Source organism: Podarcis bocagei (assembly GCF_964188305.1).
Source record: "Podarcis bocagei genome assembly, chromosome: 8".
NCBI classification, from domain to species: domain Eukaryota; kingdom Metazoa; phylum Chordata; class Lepidosauria; order Squamata; family Lacertidae; genus Podarcis; species Podarcis bocagei.
This window is the reverse complement of record NC_138133.1, coordinates 37,701,192-37,724,349: the sequence shown is the minus strand read 5'-3', so window position 1 is coordinate 37,724,349 and position 23,158 is coordinate 37,701,192. Positions and strand designations below refer to the sequence as shown.

Below are 23,158 nucleotides of genomic sequence, written 5' to 3'. Positions count from 1 at the left end.
CTCTATATGCCGTTGCCCCAGTTCATTTGGGAGTCTAATGTACACAATGAAGCAGTCTAGTTTGAGGGGGAATCACACCTAATCCTTAGTCTGGTCAGTGTGCACATAGCCCTGTACACAGCTGACATATCACCAATCAGCTGTTTGAGAGGAGAAGCAAGAGGTATATTCAGTTGGAAAGCTCACTAGTGTTTGTAATATAAAGCCATTTTGAATACGTTGCTGAAAGCTTATTTGTTTCAGTAAAAGAAAAGAGTACTACAAAACTCAGTGTAAGAAATTATTATACATTGTTTTATGTATCTTTATATAAAAAGTTACAATTAGCAAGCATATGACACAAAGAAATGGATAGGAACAGCAGTAAGTATGGATGCATGCTTTTTACAATGTATCTCATCAAAGGGATTTTTGTTGTTGTCGTTTGCCAACTCAAATATTCAGCAACATACATGCAAATCAGTTCCTCGTTGTTGCGTTCAGTCATATTGTTAGATTTATATATCCAACAAATATATCTACTGAAGTGATTGTGAATGGATAAATAGTACCTGATTTAATCATTTTATTCCTGAAACTGGGTTATCTTTTCTTTGTAACAAAACAGAACAAAATAAATATAAAGAAAGAAATAAAACAGATGATGACAATAATAAGAATAAATGATAGCAATGATAGTAATAAGAGTCTTATTGCCATCCATTAATTTTAATCATTACTGACTGATGTGTGGGTTTTTTTCTCATGAAACTGGAATAGCTGGTCAGAGTCCAGAACATCTCTAGCTTGCAGTTCCAGGGTCGACATTTTCACAATTCACTGTAGTATATTCAAAAGCACCCAGGATCGCACTATTCCCAAGCAGTCTACATAATGAAAACAATGTACATATAACAAGTTCAATGTGAATAATTGTATTTGACAGAACATATAATGTACAAGTACACAATGAATGACATTATTTTGGTGCCTTTAATTCCCTTTCTTTTTCTAAAAAACCAATTTGTACTCATGTAAGCCCCTTTCATACAAATGTCTGCATATTCCAAGTATTTGTGGTGGTGGCGGCGGTGAGAGGCTCACTGCACATGTAGAATATCCACACTTGGGCTGTTTGTAAACTGCTCTATATTGCCAAATAAATGTGCTCATAATTAAGATGAATGACTAGAACCTTGAAGACAGCTAGGCATATAAGTGCTTCATTGACTTCATTGTCCACAAGACTGCAGGCGGCCTGATTGTATGACCTGCTTTTAAATAGACAAAAGGGAAATGTTGTAGACAGAAATTTGGCACCAGGACACAAAGTCATTTAGGGTGTTGTTTTGGTATGCCAGTAATTGGAAAAAGTGTGATCGCAGTAGTACAACAGTAGTCTGACCTCCAAATTCCAAAGCACAGGTAAGTGATTGTGATCAGCAACTCGACTGGCTGGTAGGGCAGTGCAAAAGTTCTTCAGTTTCAAGTCAAAATAGATCTCAGACTAAAGAACATGTAATTCCATCTGAGCCAAATTCCAGAATAAAAAATTAGCTGTCAAATAGAACTATCTATAAGAAGGTAAGAAGAAATATTTGAATTTTTTTGGTGTGAATAAAAATAGTTGACTCAAAGTGAGAATTCTGTCTCTCCACCACCACCACATTCACTCAAGGCCAGAAAATACTGGCTAAGTAATTTTTGTAGTCAAAATGTTTGTATGCATAAAGCAAAGAATGACTTATGACTTCTCCCTTCTCCTGAAAAATCAAAAGCTTGTCTATCTTACTAATAGTTAAACATTTTGTTTCTATGTGTTTCACTACATAGAATCCATCTGAAAAAAACACCCAAACTGCAGCTCAGATACTTATAGTGACTATTTGGTGCTCTTATGTGTGGGATAACCAGCCTCATATAATCAACATGCTTAAGTCTAATTAATATATGAAGGGGTTAATATCATAGAGTAAACTGTCCTGCCAGACTCAGCTATATCCACTTCCCTTACCTTGGGAGGAAATGGGTAATCAAGCCTATTATTCAACCCCCAGTCTACCTGAGAAGTTCAGGGTGTCAAGAGGTTTCAGCTGGTGGCTCCAGCTCACACTACATGGCTTTCATGAGCCACTCTTGAGTTCCTATACCAATAATTTAGGAACTTTCACCACTCTATAACTAAGTCAGGTGTTACTGCCTGTGCAACTTTTTCTGAATGCTATATGGAAAAGAATATGAATCTGACCTTTGGAGAGTTTGTAAGTAAACCATTTTTAACTTACCAAACGTGGTTATTTTCAGTGCTAGAGAAGAGGGAAACTTTGGAACTCACTTTAAAGGGCATACAGTGGTGCCTCGCAAGACGAAAAGAATCCGTTCTGTGATTCTCTTCATCTGGCGGTTTTTCCGTCTTGCGAAGCAAGCCCATTGACGGATTAGCGCTATTAGCGGCTTTTAGCAGCTTATCGGCTTATCGGATCAGCTGATAAGCGGCTTAGCGGCTTAGAAAAAGGGGGAGGGGGAAAAAACCGCAGGAACTCGCAAGACATTTTCGTCTTGCGAAGCAAGCCCATAGGAGATTCGTTTTGCGAAGCACCTCCAAAACGGAAAACTCTTTCGTCTAGCGAGTTTTCTGTCTTGCGAGGCATTCGTCTTGTGGGGCACCACTGTATTTTAAAGGTCTAATAGCCTATAATTCCATTCTTCACTTTGCTGTATGTTTTGTGATTTTTAAATCTCTGCTGGGGTTCTCTCACCAAGGAATACTTGCCCAAACTTGAATCCTGGCATCTAGGAATTATCCTTTTATGCCTATTTTTCTTCCCCATGCACCAACATTAGGTTTCCTTTCAATAAGAGGAAAGGTCAGTGTGCTCAACAGGAATAAACATGGGGAGTTTTCCCTAGCATAAAAGTTGTTGTTTTTGTGTCAGTCCACACCTACAACAGAATAATATGAAGCCTTAGGTTGTGGCAGTAATAGTTTTGTATAGAAAACTGTCAGCTAGATGCTGACTGTAGAGATATTAAGGGGGAAACAAAAAATAATATCATGTGTCAAAACCCTCCAGAAAACTGTAATTAGTGCTAGCAAAATGAAAACGCACATCAACATAAAAGGAACAAGTAGATTAAATTCTTACAAGCTGTTAACCAAGCCCTTTTCCAACATCATAAATTCTAAATGACAATACAGTGAGATAGCAGATGTCTTCATATCTTAATTTAACTAAGCATTTAAGTGGCATCAAACAAACAGCCTGATTCACAGCTGTTGGCAGCGGAGTGTGACCTGGTACCAGTGCTGCTCTCACAGCAGGGACAAAGCACTGTGCATGATCCCCAGCTGGGAGTTACAAATTTATCCCCTGGCAGTTCCTCTCTGGTTGGTTATTCAAGGTAGAAAATTGTTGTTTAGACTGGAGATCAAGTGCAAATTTTGCTGCTTCCTACATGTTCCCAATAGCTGGGGGCCATGCATATAGCATATCCAAAACAGTAATGCAGGGAAGAGACAATTCAGGGTATTAGACAGTTGGTCAGACAGCCAGTGTGGTGAAATGCATAGAGCACTGAGCTTGAAATGGAAAGACTCTGGTTTAAATCCACACTCAGTCCATGAAATTTGCTAGCCAGTCCTGAGTAGGACATCACCAGTCTTATTTCCTCATGGGGATGTTATGAGGATAAAATTCTTCATACATTGCTCAGGAAGCAATGGGTACAACTAGGGTAGATATGCTGACAGATCTAAATTCAGAGATCCCTAAATTTAGAACTGCCACAGCATGGATCAGGCTGGAAGTTATTACCTATTGAAACACTTTACCCAATCATTTTCTTAAATAAAGGGGGATGTTCATGCGAAACACTTGTTTAGAATTCAAGCTTGAGATGCAGATTATACTTAGCAAGGATGGTCTAATGCAACTGAGGGTACCAATTTAATTTATTGTATGCATTGTTTAAGTTATAGCAGCTTCCTGCCTATAAGTTTAAATTCTTTGTATGCCGAAAGCTTAGCACCATTTTCAAGCAAAGCAAAAGAAAATGAAGGAAACAACAACAACCTCCCACACAGGCACACACACAGGCACACACACACAGCAAATGATATACAACTACTAGACATTTTCAAAGAAAACAAATGGAATGCAAGAGATGATGAATTGGGAACTATATATTTGTTCACTTACCTTCAGTTTGCCTTTTACACCCTAGTTGTGTTGTACTCAGATTCATGTTTGTTTAGAGACCCAATGAGGCAGAACCTGGAATGTTATGGCTATTTCATTCAACATAATAATGTTTGCATAGAAAAAAAAGAAATATATGCATATACATTCTTAAATGAAGAATACTTTACAAACCCTGATCAAATTGATCCAAGACACTTAAAACTGGCATGCAGATTGACAAAAGTAATGCTCTCATAAACAAGGTCAACCCTCAAAGTGCCCCATCAACTCATCCCATTTCAAGCTGGCAGGGCTGAAGTTGACAAGATGCTTTGAGGTTTTCGGATACCCCATGGCCTAGACGTACAAAATGAAACATTGTGGAGCACATGAACAGAACATTAAAACACAGAGAAATAAAGCATGCATATGAAACACAAATCTATTTTTAAAAAGTTCTGGCTGTTTCCAAATAAGTTGTAACATAAGTATTTCTCTTTTTGCATTTACTTGCAAATTTCTAATCATTCTTATTTACAAGCATTCAAGGTGCAATACACAGTATAAGAATCTCCGTGCTAGTCATTAAAACAGAAATCATGCCAGACTTGAATCAGAAAACTCTTCTCCACTACATTTTTTCCCATAAGCAAATCTAAAAGAATATCAAGCTGAAGCGATTAAAATTATCCTGTGGTCTAAATGCCAAATAAATATGACAAGCAGTGGTACTATGGTCAGCTACAGAAATCATACTGTAATGCTTTGAAATATTGTCATTTATTACATAGAAAACCATGTTTCATGGAAAAGGAGTTTCTCCTCATCAAACTATCCAATTCAGGTTTTCTTGAATATAACTGAAAAACTGTAATGGTTAGTGTTGTACTAGGAACTGAGAGACTAGGGTTCAAATTCCCACACAGCCATGAAACTGACTGGGTGACCTTGTACTAGTCACTAACTTTCATCCTAACCTACCTCACAGGATTATTGTGAGGATAAAATTGGGGGGGGGGGAGAGACTTTTGCACACCACCTTGAGCTCCTTGAAGAAAAGATAGGATACAAATTCAGTAAGAAATAAACAAAAGTAATCATGTGCATACTGATTTTTCAAAAGAAATCCCAACTAATTTTAGCAAAGAAAAAGTCTTTGGTATGGTCAAAGTACCTGCATTTTCTTATAGTTTTGTATTTAAATAAAATTAAAACACGAAAAAATATTGACATCAGTATGGAGATTGAGCTATTTATCATGAGCTGAAAGAAGGGGCAGAAACAGATGGCCAAACTGTGTGACCTGAGAGATCCATAATTAGGAGAAGGCTTAACCCTTTCCTCCCTTTCCCCCCACTCAAATGGCAGCTATTAGATCTGGATGTGGAGAGAAGGATACAGATGCCCCCCCCATTCCTGTCATCACAGAGCTCATAGCTGCTTTAGGATGGGAGGGAAAGGTCATCAGGAAAAGATGAAGGAAGGAAAGGAGTAAACTTCCTTTCCTGGATTGCCACTTCCCTGGTTGTCAAACCAGAAGTGTGGGGCTGCTGATTAGGAAAACAAAACAAAAGCTAAGGGTTGAATCCAGTGCTGAGTACAATGGGACTTCCCCATCCTTTCCTCTCCCTGTGGACCCTCAAAACCTGCTCTGGAGTGTCCCCAATCCATTTGGAGGAGATTTTGAGGGTGTAGTGGACAGGAGAGAAAATTTTCATAGCAGAAGTCTCATGTGCTAGCAGAACAGCAGCACTAGGTGTGATCCCAAAGCTGCAGCTGCATAGGCAATCCTTCACGTGGGTTTCCTGTTTCACATCTAATTTGGCCCGGAAGTGAAAACAAGCAGAGCGAGAAAGAGTCCAAGAAGCACATTCACACAGCATGTTTTGATCTGGTTCTCAACTATGGCTGCAAAGGGGTTCCCATGCAAAACTGTCATGGATCAGAGTGACAGCCGCTAGTTGGTGTCTTAGGATATAAACGTTTGCCAGGACAGCTTTGGATTCTCTGCCTTTGCTGTTTCCAAGCAGTGTTTGCATGATAACTCCCAGCACTCCTTTTAGAGCAATTGCTACGGATAAGCTCATCACAAGCTATGTGAATGGATCTTAGAAAGCAAAAGAAAGTAAAGAACTGATATAAATTAGAGAAATAAAGAGGGAAGAGTTAGGCTTGAACCCAGTCCTCATACAATAGTCTTCATCAAAAATCTATTGATACTGACCGCTGGACAGCTTTATCATGTCTGGATAGCCTGTGACTCGTGGTTGGTACCTCTTCGATTTCATCTATCTCGCCCGCATCTGCAGCATCTTGTGAGTAGCTATGCTTCATTACGAGGATATTTCTTCTGTTCATGGGCTGTATGAGAGGCTTTACAGGCTGGGGTTGAATTTCTGTCAATATAGGCGTATCTCTTGTGCTGAGGTTACTACGGCTGCCCTTAGTGCTAGATAACTGTGATCCACAGTGGTGGTCATGAATGCATTTTGAAGATGATCTCCGCAGTTTATGATAATTTTCAAAGTCATCTGCAACGTCTGCAAGGTCCGCTGAAGCTCCTGTCCCTCTAAGAGTGCATAACTCATAGTGAGGAGGCTCAAACACCTCCTGGAATACTGTTTGATCAAAGTCTGCTTTCCTCTGGACATATTTTTTACGAGGCTGCTTGATCTGTACTATAACAGAGATAATGATAAGGAGGACCACAATACAAGAGGTCACCCCAATTATTGTCCCACTGGTATTGGTAAGCTGGTCCAGTATGTTGGCTTTTCTTTTTTCTGTTTGATGGGGAAACATAAAAACAAAGAAAGAAAGAATTAATATTCTTTGTAAATAAACAAATAGTTACCACATTGTTTTTGGCAATTATCACCATATTCTTTGTAAGCTAATATAAGAATGGCTAACTGGAACAGAAAGTTGAATAGGCAGGACAATCCTTTATCTTGATGGTGAGGTGATTCACAGTGCCAAATTCCTTCATGCAGTTGGAAAATTGATCTACCTCTATAGTGGGATCCACATGAAACCATGCAGTCACAGGAAGGAACCTTTTGATTTTTCTATCTCAAGTATTTCCGCCCTGCTTTCCTCTACCAAAATGTTCAAAGGACCTAACAAAAATAACTAAGGGTGCTTCCAGACAAGTGTTTTTTGGAGAGTGTGGGTGGATTTGGTGTTTTCCAAGCATGGAAATTTATTGCAGCGTCCAAATGATGCTGTCATCAAAATTTCAGCAAGTATCCTCCCGATTTAATCCAGATTTACCCTTTCCATTGAAAATCTAAGAAGTTTTTTAAAAAAGCCATCTCAGTGATCCATTTACACTATTAAGCCCCTGTCTGGAAGCACCCTAAGTTTGACAATATAATCTGGTTATAGCTGTAACTTTGCTGTCTAGCGTGAGTTGCTTATTAGCGATATTCTTGGACGCATGATGACAACCTTCAGTATGTGAACTAGCAGCTTACGGTAATTTAAATAGGAATGCTTCCTTATCCTTGAAAACCATCTCAGCTACTAACATTGATATATATGAAATCACTGGTATTAGTTAACACTCACCTGTCTCAGGTGGAAAAGCAAGAATTATTACAAATAAGATTTCAAGTAAAGGGGGGGGGAATCTTTTACTATGAGCCGTTGCATACCTTTTTGTTATATCATACATTCCAAGCTTCATAAATATAGCTCTTCATAGCATCACTGCTCTAGACCCAAAGGATAATCTTCACAGGCTTCTTGTCTCAGCCTGTTCATTCTGGTAGCATAAATTGCACTTGCTCTGCTCCACTGGCTATGTGATTATCACTATATGCTGAACTGTCTTCCAAATACTGCCAAGTTTTATTATAAGAAAAACAGAGGTTTTGTCCACAAAACTGAGAAGTCTACTAGACTGAATGACTCATTGACACATTTCTGTTGAAACTACCGTTGCAGGTGCCTCTCAATGGGAGGAGGAACCACTGGTGTGAAGATATGGGGAGCACTAGGAGTGCAGTCCAAGAGGAATGCTGGCCAGGAAAAAGCAGTGAAATTTCAAGTCTACCTCATAGCTATGTGAGAGGTTGAACCCAGAGACTATAACTAGTGTAAGTCTTTCTTAAAAGGGCATTTTTGTGGGGTGGGGGACAAGACCATATAGGGAAGACTTGAGCAGGAGCCTAACTCAGTTCAGCTCAGTCACGTGACCTGGCTGAAAAGGTAGTGCAAGTCAAACTACTGTATATTTTAAAGGCTTGTTTTCCTTCTAGCTTGGGCTGGCTCTGCTGTCAATATCCTTGCTCCAGAACAGGGTTTGGATCTGGTCCAACTTTACATTGGCTCAACTTGTGCCAGCTTGCTTTATGCCAGCTTCTTGTGCTCCCTAAGCTACAGTTTCAATTGATAGCGAAATTTCTTCCCTGAATCAGGGTCATGTATTGACCAATCTTAATCAATGACTGGATTTAAATCAAATGTGAAAAATATAAGTCACATCCCATGAATGACATAACAGCTCTCTCTCTATATTTTTTTTAAAAAATTCCCGGCAAAGGAATATATTTTTTGCCCAGAAGGTTTGCCCAGAAGGTTGAATGCTATGTTTAAGATCAATTCTTTGCACAGCAAACTAAAATGGTGAAGGATTTCCATTCATTCAGAGTGATATCATATACCATTAAAAATGTTTTCAATTTAGAATAAGTAGCAATGCTTAAAGTGGCAGGATGCTTTCTTCTCCCTGCAGGAAGGAAAAAAATCAATATTTGGCCCTTACTATAATTTATTTATTACTAGAATGCCTAAGGAAAATGAGTCAATGCAACCCTAAGTTCTGTGAACAGAGATAAATCAAGTCTCTTAATGTGCTTAGCATATTAGAAAACAAAACACACAGAAACAAGTAGAAAAGTATGTGGAAATTAAATTACTTCCTTGGGTAAAGTTAAGGTGCAAACTGATAGGAGATGCAGAAGGATAGGAGATGAGGGTGCAGAGTAGGTTTACAGCTAGCTCTTTAGAAAAATTGTGAAGTATTCCTGAATGGTCTTTAAACAACGGAAACTGAAAGGTTTATCAGGAGCTCTGTGATAATTTGAACATAGGCATTGGTGTGTTTATCTGTGGTCCCTGCCTCTGTTGCATTTTTTTTACTTATTTGACTATGCACTTTTATATCCTATTGTGATTTTAAATTGTTGTAAGATGTCCTGAACCGTGCAAAGGCACTATGAAGACAGGACTGAAAAACTTACCTACATACACTTTGGCTTAGCAGACAGTAAGAACAGTATGCCATGAAACCCTTTTCATTGAAGGAAGCCATTTTAACAGCCAGGTATGCGATTCCCTGTTTGATCTGTCCTTTATATCCCTACTCACACTCAGTGAAAATATCAGGCCAGCACATAAGGTTCACACAGACATTTATCTCCATGTACAGACTAAATGCTTTGAGATGGATAAATGCTTTGAGATGGTTTCCCCAGCCACTCTGGGTGGCTTCCAACAAAAGATTAAAAATACATTAAAACATCAGTCATTAAAAACTTCCCTAAACAGGGCTGCCTTCAGATGTCTTCTAAATGTCAGATAGTTGTTTATTTCTTTGACAACTGATGGGAGGGCATTCCATGGGAGGCTCATGCCTACTGGTCCTGCCAAATATCATGTTCCTGATTCTAACAACTATGCATGTGGCACTACGTCTGAAAAGATGTAGGCTTTCACATGTCTGGGACCTGCACACAATGAGTTCCTAATCACACCTGAATGCTAATTCCTCCTAAACCCAGTCCTAAGAGCTACCAGTTACAGAGCGAATATATCTGAAGGGGAAATAAAAACAGGATACAGAATTCATACATTCCCTAATGGGGTAGTTAACCTCCCCGCCTCCGTACTATACTTCCTAATTAAAGAAGAAATAAGCTGGTGATGTTTGCCACTTTTCAAGAACAAGGCATTCATTTACACAGCATTTCATGGCATGCTGTGAATATGTTTCAACTTTTAATTCAGCTTGATATCCCTAGGAGACATGGCTCTGAAATGAAATGCATTTTTAGAGCAAATATTGATAGCTGCTGACTTGCTGGCAGGCACCTTTACTTGTGATCAGCATGTTATTTGAAAATGTATCTCCATGACACAGTAGGCTGCTGCTGCTATTGCTGCAGCTACAGATTAGTTTCAGGGTCTTAGAACCATTTCATGAAGGATTGGTAACATCATCAGCACCACTTTTCAAAAGGTGAAGGAAATTTATGCAACAAGTCTGTTTAGTCCATGTCACATGTGAATTGTGTGGAGGGGTTCTACGTGTTGAAAGGGACAGATAACATGGACTCAGCTACATTAGGAAGAAAAAGCGTTTTATATGCGATATTACACTGTGACACCAGATGGCACTGTGAAGTCCCATCTTTCTCCAACGTGATTTCCCACTTTGATGTTTACAACATGTTTTTCTGAAACACTTTTTTGATGTGTCTAGGTCTAGCCCATGATAGGAAATGTGTATCTGAAATACATGAACTCATTCAGACAGAATGGAAAGAAGATGCATGAAGCATATAATTGTGCATCTTTTCTGTCACTACTGTGTTAAAGCTTCCCCGCTGCTCTACATTTATCAAATCCTTGTTCTGGCTTTGTTCTATATAGCTATACAATCTTTATATATCAACTGTTTACCTGCATCCCATCTCTATCATGAGTTTATTGGAAGGACACATTTAATAGTGGCATAAATTCATCACAGTCAACTTCCACTTGATAGCAAAGAAAACATGGCACTAATGAGCATAAAGTAGCATCTTTCTAATTCCATGTCCCTATACTTATGCATTACCTTTGCAGTGGTTTTCATCCCATGGATACACACAGTTCTGGAGTCCATTGCAGACCAATGTATTATTAATACACATGTTACTATGGCAAAAGAATGTGTTGGCTTCACAGGGGGCTAAAAAAAAGGAAGAAAAAAACGCATCAGTAGGACTCATAGAGTATTTCCAGCCTCCCATTCAATACCAATAAAGATGTCATATAATCCAATACGCCGTAAAGCAGAACCTGGATTTTCCAACTCTTTTTGAAAGGTGTTTAGCCCATGTAATTGTAAATAGAGGCTTGAAAGTGTGTAGACAATTCTAGTGTAATCCCACAAAACATAAAGGGTCCCAAATAGAGAGAGAGTTCAAATATAGTGGCTTCACTCTGTCCTCTGTAACTCTTTACAAGTCAAGTCCTTTATTAAGGTCATAGACCAACATAAGCAAAACATCTACATAAAAAGCTCTGTACCATGATTAGCAGAAACAGAAAAATATGAAAAAACAAGTACTGCAGATTTACTTACTTTGTATCATTTATATAGCCTTCAGAATTTCTCAGCACAAAATTCATTTCATAATATATAATTCATGGCCCTAACAACTCACATTAAATGCCAAAATGAATTGCAAAGGTTCACCACTTCTTAAACTGTAATTCTTATAATGGCCAGCTGGCATTATGAATATGTGTGTATGGGAGAGAAGGGGTAATAATAAGGCTTTTCTGGAATTCAAAGCAGTAAGTTTCGCCACTGACCTCAGTAGGATGCAGTGCTTGTAGGAGAAAATTGGGGTCAATGAACTAACAGAGTTGAATAGCTTGTCATAAGGAGTCCTTTAGTGGCATGTTCAAGCACATATATTTTATAATAAGTACAGCTACAATAAATGTTTGCCCTTCTGATATTGCAGGAACAAAGATTTTCACAGTCCCTGAGCAGAAGGCAAAGCATAGTTGCCTAAGGCTCACAAACTGGTAGAATCAAGTTGCTAATATTACTAAAGCCCCAAGATGAAAGTGTTACTGGAGGCCATATACTTCATTTCAGTTTTCACAGGGAAATCCAATGTCCTCAATGAGAATTTTACAACCCAGTGGAGATTGTTCAGCAATAGAAAGTTCCCAGATCTAAGTTAAGGTTATACCTTCAGAATGACAATCCATTTTTCTCTTCACAGAGTTAGATTGTACAGTAATACTGGCTATCATTTCCACAGGCAGCACAAGGACAAATAATTAGAATCTTTTTTTATAAAAAAAAAAATTGAATGCTTTTCTCCAAAATTTGAGATGCAGTTATCCAACCAACCAATGTTTACAAAAATTCCTATATTGGTGGGAAATGTGCATAAGATTAATATATTCATGGCAGGAATATGGGGGGGGGATGCATTATATTAAGAGAAATTGTTTGCAAATATGTGCACACTAGTCAAAACTGCATCTGAAAGGGTTTATTAGAAGAAATTCACACAATGCAGAAAATTAATGAAGTTTTTTAAATTCATCATCATCACCACCACCACCACCACAACCACCACCACAAATTCCTGCAGAAAAGTGGAGAACTGAATTTAAGATTGGAAAAATGAGAAACTGAAATAATTTTTAAAAAGTTTTTCCATTCTCAACTAAGACCAAACCCCTACTTTCATCTATTTGCTATCGGGACTAAATTTACTTGTGATGATGTACAACAAAGATATTGGGACCATAATCAGTATAATGCTTTCATGTTTTGTGAAATTGCTCACATTTTGCACCATTCCTCAATGTTAATTAAATTTATGTACCATGTGATTGTAGATAATGTATAGTTCAGGCAAATCATTTTTTTATTGGACAGAGAAAGCTTCTGCAATAAATTATGGCATGATCATGCAGTTCCTGTGCATAAATAGCTTCAATTTTGTTTTATCTACTTATAAAATAAATTTGCCATAATTTACATTGTTCAATTGTGTACTTTGCTTATTTGCTTTGTGAGCTGGCTAGAGAACCTCCATTATGGAACATATATGCAGTTGTAATAAACAAACTAAATAGAAATAAATAATGGGAAGGATGCTGAAAAGGCAATTCCTTTTTTCCAATTCCTGAATTTTGATTCAGCATTGGAGTTATTAGGAAAGGAATTTAGGTATCATTATAGAGAATGAACTTTTTTCTAAATAAAAGCTAAAGAGTGGAAGCTTTTCAATTAGGTGATAAAGGCAAGCAAATGGGAATTAGAGGGTTATGTTCAGAGGCGGGATAGCTTTGATTAGCAGATGTTGGCTACAAACCACAGATGATGGTTTGTGAGTTTCCCAGGGGCTTCTTGCTCAACACTACTAGAGAGAAAAGAGTAGATTAGACATTACTGCAGTTTAATCCAGTACAGTAGTTCTTATTATGTTCTGTTGCAAACATCAGACACAAGGTGGCAAACTTACTCTAGAGGATCCAAAATTGTAATTTAGCCCTTAGGATACGAATTAATCTGATCATCCCGTTGAAAGAAAAACAGCAGCCTTTGCCCACAGCTGTTTCTTTTTAAATCTCTCCCTATGGACAGTGATTAAAAATATGAGTGGTGCTCCAGGTCTGGATCCTGTTAACCATTCTTAGCCACCTTGATGACCTATTTGTGTTTTTCCCCATCAGTCACAAATACATTGTTGAGATCAGTTTCACACACACACACAATTTTTATTACTGCTAACTTCCACTTTAAAAAACAAAACATTTACCTTTCAATTTTTAAATTTCCCTCCTCATTTTTTCTCCACAGTATACAATTCAAAAGCCTTATATTTTCACTTAGTTACTATTACTCTGAACAACAGCACTGCATAATAGTGTTACTGTCCCTGTTAGAAGGTAGCTATGCACAATTACAATTTCACCCCCTAACCAAGTCCTTGCTAATCACCCTATCACTCTCCTTCCCCAGGAAACATACAAGTCACAAAACTAGGAGGACTTCGCATGCATTATTCAACTTCACTTGGAAGTCCTTCAGGCTTCTCTCAAGGTGCAGCCATGTTTTTCAAACTGGTCCAGCAACAACTATTGCCTCAGGTTCCCAACAACCAGTTGCACAGAGCCTTGCTCACTACTTGACACATGTCGTTCAACTCTTTGCCCCAGTTTTATCAGATCCTATGTTGGATCTTCAGCTTCCCTTCAGCTATCAACCTCTACTCTTTCTCCTGATTCCCTTGAGGCTTCTGCCTAGGTCCTTCAGTATTCCACACTAATAAACTTCAGCTCCAAAGCTGCTATCCTTTCTAACCAGTACTGAAACTGGCCTTTTATTTACACCAGCCAGTTCCCTCAACACAATCACTACCATTTGGGTGAAATCTCACTGTCTTATCAGACTATATTTATGAGCCAATAAAAGGAGGTAAAATGTATACTAAATGACAAATTAACATTGACCACCCTTTTGATATATTTGATTCTGAAGTTAAAATTCAAAGACCTCTTCAATCATAGCTATCCCCTTGTTAACACGAGGCTACAGTGGCAGTCTGACATTTTACTGCCCGCTAGTCTATCTTTGCCACAATGGTGTTCAGACATTACAGTAAGCTTAACTATAGTTTACTGGAACTAGAAAATGAACATATGCTCACTTTGCTACTCCCTGGTCCACTGGGCTCACTGTGGCACAACACCTAAGTCATGAGTTTAGTGTTACATGTGAATGCAACCACTAGCTCCTATCAGGGACAAAAGTCAGTTTAATGCACATTTAACTAGTTACAAACAGCATCTTGTTTGAACTGGTATAATATTCATATGCTAAGTGTTACCTCATAAACATGATTATGTATATAATAACAATACAGAAGGGGTAGGGAAATAGATTATACTGGGTTGATAGATGTAGATTCTTGGAATTAGTACATTAGACTAACATATTGTATTTTGGTTCCTTCATGATACACATTCAGAAGAGCCAACATTAAAGTTAATGCATTCTCATTAACACCAATTTCAAAGCAGCCTCTATTGGTCACGGTTTCAAGAGGCTACCAAAATAGCCAATAAATCTCACATTTGATTTTTTTTAATTATTACCTTCATAATAATACTGGTTTTGTGTCTTGCAGCTAATTCTTTCCAATCTTATGTAGGCTGCATAAGAGTAAATTCTGTTGGGTTCAATAGAATTTACTTCCAACTTATCTGTTCAGAATGAGAGTGTGCGCCTCTCAAAGCATGATCTTCAAATTGTTCTAGATCACAGTTGATCAACACAATGCAACAAAACGTTGTTGCTGATATTAGTAATATATATATATATATATATATATATATATATATATATATATATATGCTTTCGTATATATACACACACACACACACACACACCAGCTACCATGGTCAGTGGAGCAATGGGGAAGTGAATGGCTGCTCTCCTGTCCTTAAAACACAGCGTGTTGCCGGCACTTACCGGAGGGAGAGAGGAGAGACATGGGGAGCTCAGCACTGAGTGAGGGCATAATGGCAAGTGCACCAAATTGGCTCCAATGTGCTCCACTGCACAGTGCCAAGCTCCCCGTGCCTTGCCCCTCTCTGTCCAGGAAGCACCAGCAGCACCCTGTGTTTGAAAGCATGGAGAACAGTGGCGTTCCACCTCCAGTGCTCCACCCGCTGCTACTGTATACCACTTACAATAAATCAAAGATTTTTAAAAACCCACATTTAAAATGTACAATGAAACAAGCCCATTAAAAAAACATAAAAATCAAACACTTAAAAAGTAATTAAAACAGTTGGGTCAAGAAACTGAAGGGACTGCTTGCCTTAACGGTTATGTTGCCTTTCAAAAGCCAGCAGAATGCCAATATGGATGAACCCTTTAATGTCTCAGCAGAGAGGGCATTTCACAACACTGGCACCACCAGCCTGTCTCCATGTTGCCACAAACAGATAAATATCAGGGCACAGCAAAATTAAGTGGGCCTCACTTAATACAGTGGAAAGGGAAAGGGAAAGGGAATTTTTTCAGGTAACATGATGTTATGAAGCCAACACTGGAAATGTAGGGGAAGAGTAGGGGAATGGTGGTAGGTGGCAGTGGCAGAACTTGGGGTCTCAAATTTCAGTGATGTCTTGTGCAAGGCCAAAATTTGGTGCCGCCCCATGTCTCTCACCTTCCAGTGTATTGTTGAAGCACCCCCTGCAGCAACCCCAAGGCTCTGCACTAAGTGTAACCAAACCAGTTGCACTCTCCTAAATCCACCTCTGTAGGTGGTTGACTATTTATGGAATTAAGAGCAGCTACAGGTGAAGGGATGTCTCGTTTCTCCTCCATAACATGAATACTTTTATACTCCCTTGATTGTTATCTACGCCACATTCTTTAACAAAGATTCTGGTTTGTTCTTATAATTTGACTTGGAGAGAATAACAATCATCAAAAGTATCAAACAGAGTAATGGGAGGTTCAGATTTAGGTCATCCTTATAGGGGTGCTAGGGCTTATACTTTTATACATTTCCTTCCTAGTATGTAGTCATTTATACTTGTCTTCCTTGAATTATTATTTCATTTTCTGCCCAGCCTTCTAATTTATCTAGGTGCTTTTGAATTTCAATCTTGTTCCCTGTGCAGAAGAAATCTTTTCATAGAACGGAATAATGTTATAAAATGTAAGTTAATGCAGTGAAATTCCAATTTAATAAAGGTGTTTCCTGGAACCTATTCAATTCATATAGTACAATACAGCAAACAATGAACTGTAATTCTGTTTTCAGAAGTTATATCAAAGCCTAATCAAAATCAGCATTATATCTGCACGAAGTCACTCTTTGAAGAGCATGCCCTACTGCAACCTTCCCCAAACTGGTGCCCCAGTTGGCTGGGGCCAATGGAAGCTGTAGTCCAAAATATATGGGAGGGTTACTATACAGGGAAAGGGTGTCCAAATACTGATTTCTGAGTTTCTAACGCATGTCCCCCTCGCTACAATAATTCATTACCAAATATTTTTCAGTTAGCATGCATAAAATACATTGTTGTATTTGATTCAAAATTGGATCAAGATACATCTTGCAAGATCAGAACGGCACTTCTACTCCAGTTTCTCTGCTCCAGTGCAGCTCCCCATGCCCCATCACCCACTTTTCCAGCAGTTCCCTTGACCCTTGGGAATGTTTTTTGACAATGCAGGAAAATGAAGTGGACAGAGGAGCCAGGAAAGTCCACTGCACAAGTCCACTGGAGTTTCCCTCTCTTTCTATTTCTGGTTTCAGCCCTAAGAGTATGTAATAGTCTTCAAATATTTGCAGGGCTTTATTTCTGACAATTCACCAAATACATGAGCAAACAAAGAACTTCCTCCCAAACTGCTGGACCAAGACAGACTGGCAGTAAATCAGACTGCCACAGAAGGTGGTAGTTTTGTTAGAGGCTTTTAAGCACATAGCTACCTATCAGGGATGCAGCAGTGGTGGATTTCCTGCATCAGCAATTGGTTGAACTAAATGACTTCAAATGTGACCTCATAATTTGAATGGACTTCAAATTTCCTTTCTCTCTTTCTCACAAATAGTTTGTGTGTGTGCGTGCGTGTGAAAATGGTGATGTCCTTGAGATGGCATTCTTAGAATAAATTCGTCTTAATTATACTCATGGAGTTGCTGCTTTAGCAATAAATGCTCTGGATGACCCTTTCCACAATATGATCATAACTGAAGAACTCACGCTGCTGGAGAATAAAGGTAAAGGGACCCCTGACCATTAGGTCCAGTTGTGACCGACTCTTTGGTTGCGGCACTCATCTCACTTTATTGGCCGAGGGAGCCAGCGTACAGCTTCCAGGTCATGTGGCCAGCATGACTAAGCTGCTTCTTGTGAACCAGAGCAGCACACGGAAACACCATTTACCTTCCCGCCAGAGTGGTGCCTATTTATTTACTTGCACTTTGATGTGCTTTTGAACTGCTAGGTTGGCAGGAGCAGGGACCAAGCAATGGGAGCTCACCCCGTCGTGGGGATTCGAACTGCTGACCTTCTGATTGGCAAGTCCTAGGCTCTGTGGTTTAACTCACAGCACCACCCACTGGAGAATAAAAGAGTTCTAGAGCCATATAAAACAAGAACCCTCAATAGTTCATAGTAGGAACTTGATCAAATTCCTTCTTTGGATTTCACATTATGCAGATGATGTGCACATGAGTTGTGCTACGCATTTTCCTTCCACACTTCTGTGGTCCCTGTGTGAAGTGGAAGCTCAGGCATCTTTCTCCATGGAAGAGATTAACAAGTTCCTCTTCCTATGATATTACAGAAGGATGCAAATAAAGTATACCTGAAGAGGCTCTGAAACATTCTTGGTTCCTGGTAATTATCCCATTTTGATGTGATCAGCTTAAAAAAGATCATTATTATTTTGTTTTTCCTTTAACATCAAGAACAAGAATTAATGGCATCCTCTGTTTATGAAGTTGCTTCTTCCAAAATGAATAGTACACTGGAAACAAAGGACACAGAAGCTAACCATGTTCCAAGTTCAGCATGCATTGGATTTTATTAGTGATAGCAAAACTATGATAACTTAAGAGTTACACCAAACTTTATATATATATATATATAAAGCAGCAAAACAGGGTTACGAAGCTAATCCAAAAAGAAACACCCCCCAAAAACCAAGACACAGAAGAAAACAATGGCATGGCCCTCCTTCCTTATATCAAGGGCACTACAGATAAAATTAGCAAAATCCTCCATAAACACAATATCAAAACAGCCTTTTGCACCAACCAAAAAATAGCCAATATCCTCAGAAACCCAAAAGATAAAATCCAGTTAGAAAACCAAGGGGTCTATGAAATACCCTGCAAAGTCTGCCCAGCCACGTACATTGGACAAACAAACAGACGAATAAATGCACGTATCGCAGAACACAAGAATGCCGTCAAAAAAGAAGAAAAAACTTCCTCTCTTTACCAACACATGAAAGAAACAGGACACGAAATTAATTTTGCAGATTCCAAATTGCTCTTTAACATGGAACATCACCACAAGAGAATAATCATGGAAGCCATCGAGATAGAGAAACACCCTCACAACATGAACAAGCGTGACGACACGTCCCGCCTGCCAGACATCTGGAAATTAGCCCTCCCCACAAAAACCGACACCAGAACCAGAGGCACACAGAACGCCATCTCCAATCAACCACACCAGACCCAAACCCAGACCCTCTCCACAGATAAATTACAGACACCATCCAGTAGCCAAACCATAGTGGCACCTCCGGATGCTGCACCCCCCTGCAATCCCTACACAGATCTGGCTGGCACAGGGCACAAAACCACAGCTCGCCCCTATACACGAAGCCAAGCCAGAGCACAACTAAGTGCAGTACAGCCATCTTCTCAGAAAAACTCTTTACAAGGTCAAGAGGTCAAGACACGAAAGCTTTAGCAACTAATCCACACCTAATGACCCTCCTAAGTGGTACTCAGAATATCACTCAAGTAATCACTCAAGATATCCCTCAAGTAATTAATGAACAAAAGAAGAAAAGGCACATTAACCTAGGAACTTCCTCTCTGCCCAGAACGTTGGAGGCTATACACCACACCCCCTCAACAGTATTTATAGGAACTCAAACACTGAGATCCTACTCTGTTCTAGTAACAAGAAGCCGAAAGCACCAGCCTGAAGATGACGAGTGAGATATATATATATGTAGGTTTTGGTGTCTTCGGGTGTCTTCCCGTGTAAGAGTTGGGGTGTCTAGGCGACGTTTCGACGAGGTCTCACTCGTCATCTTCAGGCTGGTGCTTTCGGCTTCTTGTTACTGGAACAGAGCAGGATCTCAGTGTTTGAGTTCCTATAAATACTGTTGAGGGGGTGTGGTGCAGAGAAGAAGTTCCCAGGTTATTGTGCCTTTTCTTCTTTTGTTCCTTAATTACTTGGGGGATATCTTGAGTGATATCTTGAGTGATATTCTGAGTACCACTTAGGTGGGTCATTAAGTGTGGATTAGTTGCTATAGCTTTCGTGTCTTGACCTTTTGAGCTTGTGAAGAGATTTTTCTGAGAAGATGGCTGTACTGCACTGAGTCAAGAGGTCAAGACACGATAGCTATAGCAACTAATCCACACTTAATGACCCACCTAAGTGGTACTCAGAATATCACTCAAGATATCACTCAAGATATCCCCCAAGTAATTAAGGAACAAAAGAAGAAAAGGCACAATAACCTGGGAACTTCTTCTCTGCACCACACCCCCTCAACAGTATTTATAGGAACTCAAACACTGAGATCCTGCTCTGTTCCAGTAACAAGAAGCCGAAAGCACCAGCCTGAAGATGACGAGTGAGACCTCGTCGAAACGTCGCCTAGACACCCCAACTCTTACACGGGAAGACACCCGAAGACACCAAAACCTACATTCCTGTACCCGTGAAAATCTACGAAAGCATATATATATATATATATATATATATATATATATATATATATATGCTTTCGTAGATTTTCACGGGTACAGGAATGTAGGTTTTGGTGTCTTCGGGTGTCTTCCCGTGTAAGAGTTGGGGTGTCTAGGCGACGTTTCGACGAGGTCTCACTCGTCATCTTCAGGCTGGTGCTTTCGGCTTCTTGTTACTAGAACAGAGCAGGATCTCAGTGTTTGAGTTCCTATAAATACTGTTGAGGGGGTGTGGTGTATAGCCTCCAACGTTCTGGGCACCAGCCTGAAGATGACGAGTGAGACCTCGTCGAAACGTCGCCTAGACACCCCAACTCTTACACGGGAAGACACCCGAAGACACCAAAACCTATATATATATATATATATATATATGGATGGCTGAAGAAATTAGGCTTCCAGATAAGAGTGAGCTTAAGGCAATTCTTCTAAATGGCAAGAAGGTCAAATACTGTTCGAATGATAGGTATCAAGAGACTGACTACTGCTAACCAGCTGTCAAAGGTAATAGAATGGATGTCTGTTCTGTGGTGCTAATAAAGGGATTTCCTCTGATCCCCATGCCACCAATGTAATAATTTTCCTTTATATTTAAGTGTGGGTGTTTGTGCTCAGAAGTTAAGCTCTTTGGGGGAGCTGTGGATGTAGCATGTCTGTCATTATTCAGACTGAAAAACAGACAAAGGGAAGAAGAAAGTGGGGGGGGGGGGTAGAAACAACTATAATATTTTTGAGAACAAATTCAAAGTGTCATAATTTAAAGAGGCATGTCACCTCATTCCTCTTCTCTTTACTTCTCATAGGTTTCAATCAGGGATGTGGGTGGCACTGTGGTCTAAACCACTGAGCCTCTTGGGGTTGCCTATCAGAAGGTTGGTGGTTCGAATCCACGCAGCAGGGTGAGCTCACTTTGCTCTGTCCCAGCTTCTGTCAACATAGCAGTTCGAAAGCATGCCAGTGAAAGTTGATAAATAGGTACCACTGCAGCAGGAAGGTAAATGGCGTTTCCATGCACTCTGGCACTCGTCACAGTCCTCCATGTGCCAGCAACAGTTTAGTCATGCTGGCCACATGACCTGGAAAGCTGTCTGTGGACAAATGTAGGCTCCCTTGGCCTGAAGCAAGGTGGGCACGCACCCCATAGTTGCCTTTGACTGGACTTAACCATCCAGGGGTCCTTTACCTTTTTACCTTTTACCATAGGTTTTGATTTCAGGTAGTGGGAACAAATGTTTCAAATAATGCATCAAAGTTTTTCACATGTAAAACTTCCTAAGTGCGTGGAAATGGTAAGTTTAGTTAAATGGATTAGATAGCACTTGGAACATTAAAACTGGGGACAGAAACTGATGTTACGTAGTATCATCAACAGGAGCTATATGAGTGAAGTGTGCATCCTCTGGCAATGCTTCCTTTATAATGTATGAAGGGAGAATTGACACTGAACTAGATGGTCTTCTGGGTCCCCTTCCAACTCTACAATTCTATGATTCAATAATTCTAAGTCTCTTTCCAAACACACATGGAATCCATGCATTTCACCACAAGATAAACAATTTTGCAGTTTGCAGGCTGTGTTATTATTTGCACAACATGCAGACCCATGACTTTACCAAAAGTCCATATACTCCACTTCATTCTCTTGCTTTGTTTACCAATCAGCCTGATGGAGAATTTAAGAGAACTTGTAAGCTTGCACCCTATTTTGTGACATTCTGGTTGGCCTAACAAAGATACTGCCCTACTTTGGATTTTGGAATGTTTCTTATGCCTCGTCATAGCTATCTTTACTTTTTGTGTGTGACATTTACATATTGTGTTAAAGGATACTGTTGGTTGGAGCCAGATTTGATATAACCAGTGCTTTTTTTCTAAAAAAAAGAAATGTTTAGGGGTACTCTCATTTTCCTACTCATATTGAAATACTGCCCCTCAATGAGGCCAAACTTAGATTCACAAAATATTTAGGGGTATGCGTACCCCCGCGTACCCGCATAAAAACCCCCCACTGGATATAGCTGATAATACTTGTGAAGTATGGACTGATGATGGGGCTCTGGCCCAATTACAAAACCATTTTATCCTTTAACACTCATTTGCAGACACTTATCAAAGCAGATATTCCTTATTACCATTACCATTCACAAATGTCAACAGCAGTTCAAAAATACAGGCATTCATCCACAGCCACAGATGTCCATTCAGACAGGTGTGCACCCTTCCCAATATGGCTACACCTATAAATATATTCCTGGCCACTGCCTACGTCCCATATCTTGCATTCCTCAATACTTGTGTCCTTCCATACTGCTTCAGTGTTGCTTCATAATAATAATAATAATAATAATAATAATAATAATAATAATAATAATAATAATTTATTATTTGTACCCCGCCCATCTGGCTGGGTTTCCCCAGCCACTCTGGGCGGCTTCCACAGAAACCAAAAAACACTAAAATACATGAAAGTTGAAGGAGGAAATGACCACAGAGGCTTTTCTTTTTCCATGGAAAAAGGGAAAGTTCTAGAGTCCTACACTATGCACTGAAGATGTCTTCCTCCATTTAGTGATCAGCAGAAATACTGAGAAACAAAAAGGAAGGAGGATATGAATTCTAAAACCATCTGAGCTGACATATATCCTTTAGGTTTTAGGTCCCCCCCCCCTTTTCTTTTTTCTTTAAATATTTATAGTCAACCCTACATTTATACAGACACCAGAG

The 23,158-nt window shown here is 39.4% G+C and overlaps 1 protein-coding gene across 2 annotated transcripts in view; it reads right to left on the bottom strand.

Annotated features, from left to right (window-relative positions):
• Window positions 1–273: 273 nt before the first annotated feature.
• Window positions 274–23,158, bottom strand: part of NETO1 (neuropilin and tolloid like 1) — a 113,576-nt gene continuing 90,691 nt past the window's right edge. Inside the window, exons 8-11 of one of the 2 annotated variants that reach the window (XR_014010901.1) lie at window positions 11,005–11,118; window positions 6,385–6,943; window positions 4,179–4,267; window positions 274–866 (exon numbers count right to left, since the gene is read on the bottom strand). Coding sequence is in view for 1 of the 2 variants with exons in the window: in XM_081205620.1 (XP_081061746.1) it covers window positions 4,193–4,253; window positions 6,385–6,943; window positions 11,005–11,118 (734 nt within the window). In the remaining variant the exon portion in view is untranslated. The remainder of the gene's footprint in view (window positions 867–4,178; window positions 4,268–6,384; window positions 6,944–11,004; window positions 11,119–23,158) is intronic. The other variant, XM_081205620.1, reaches the window with a different exon arrangement.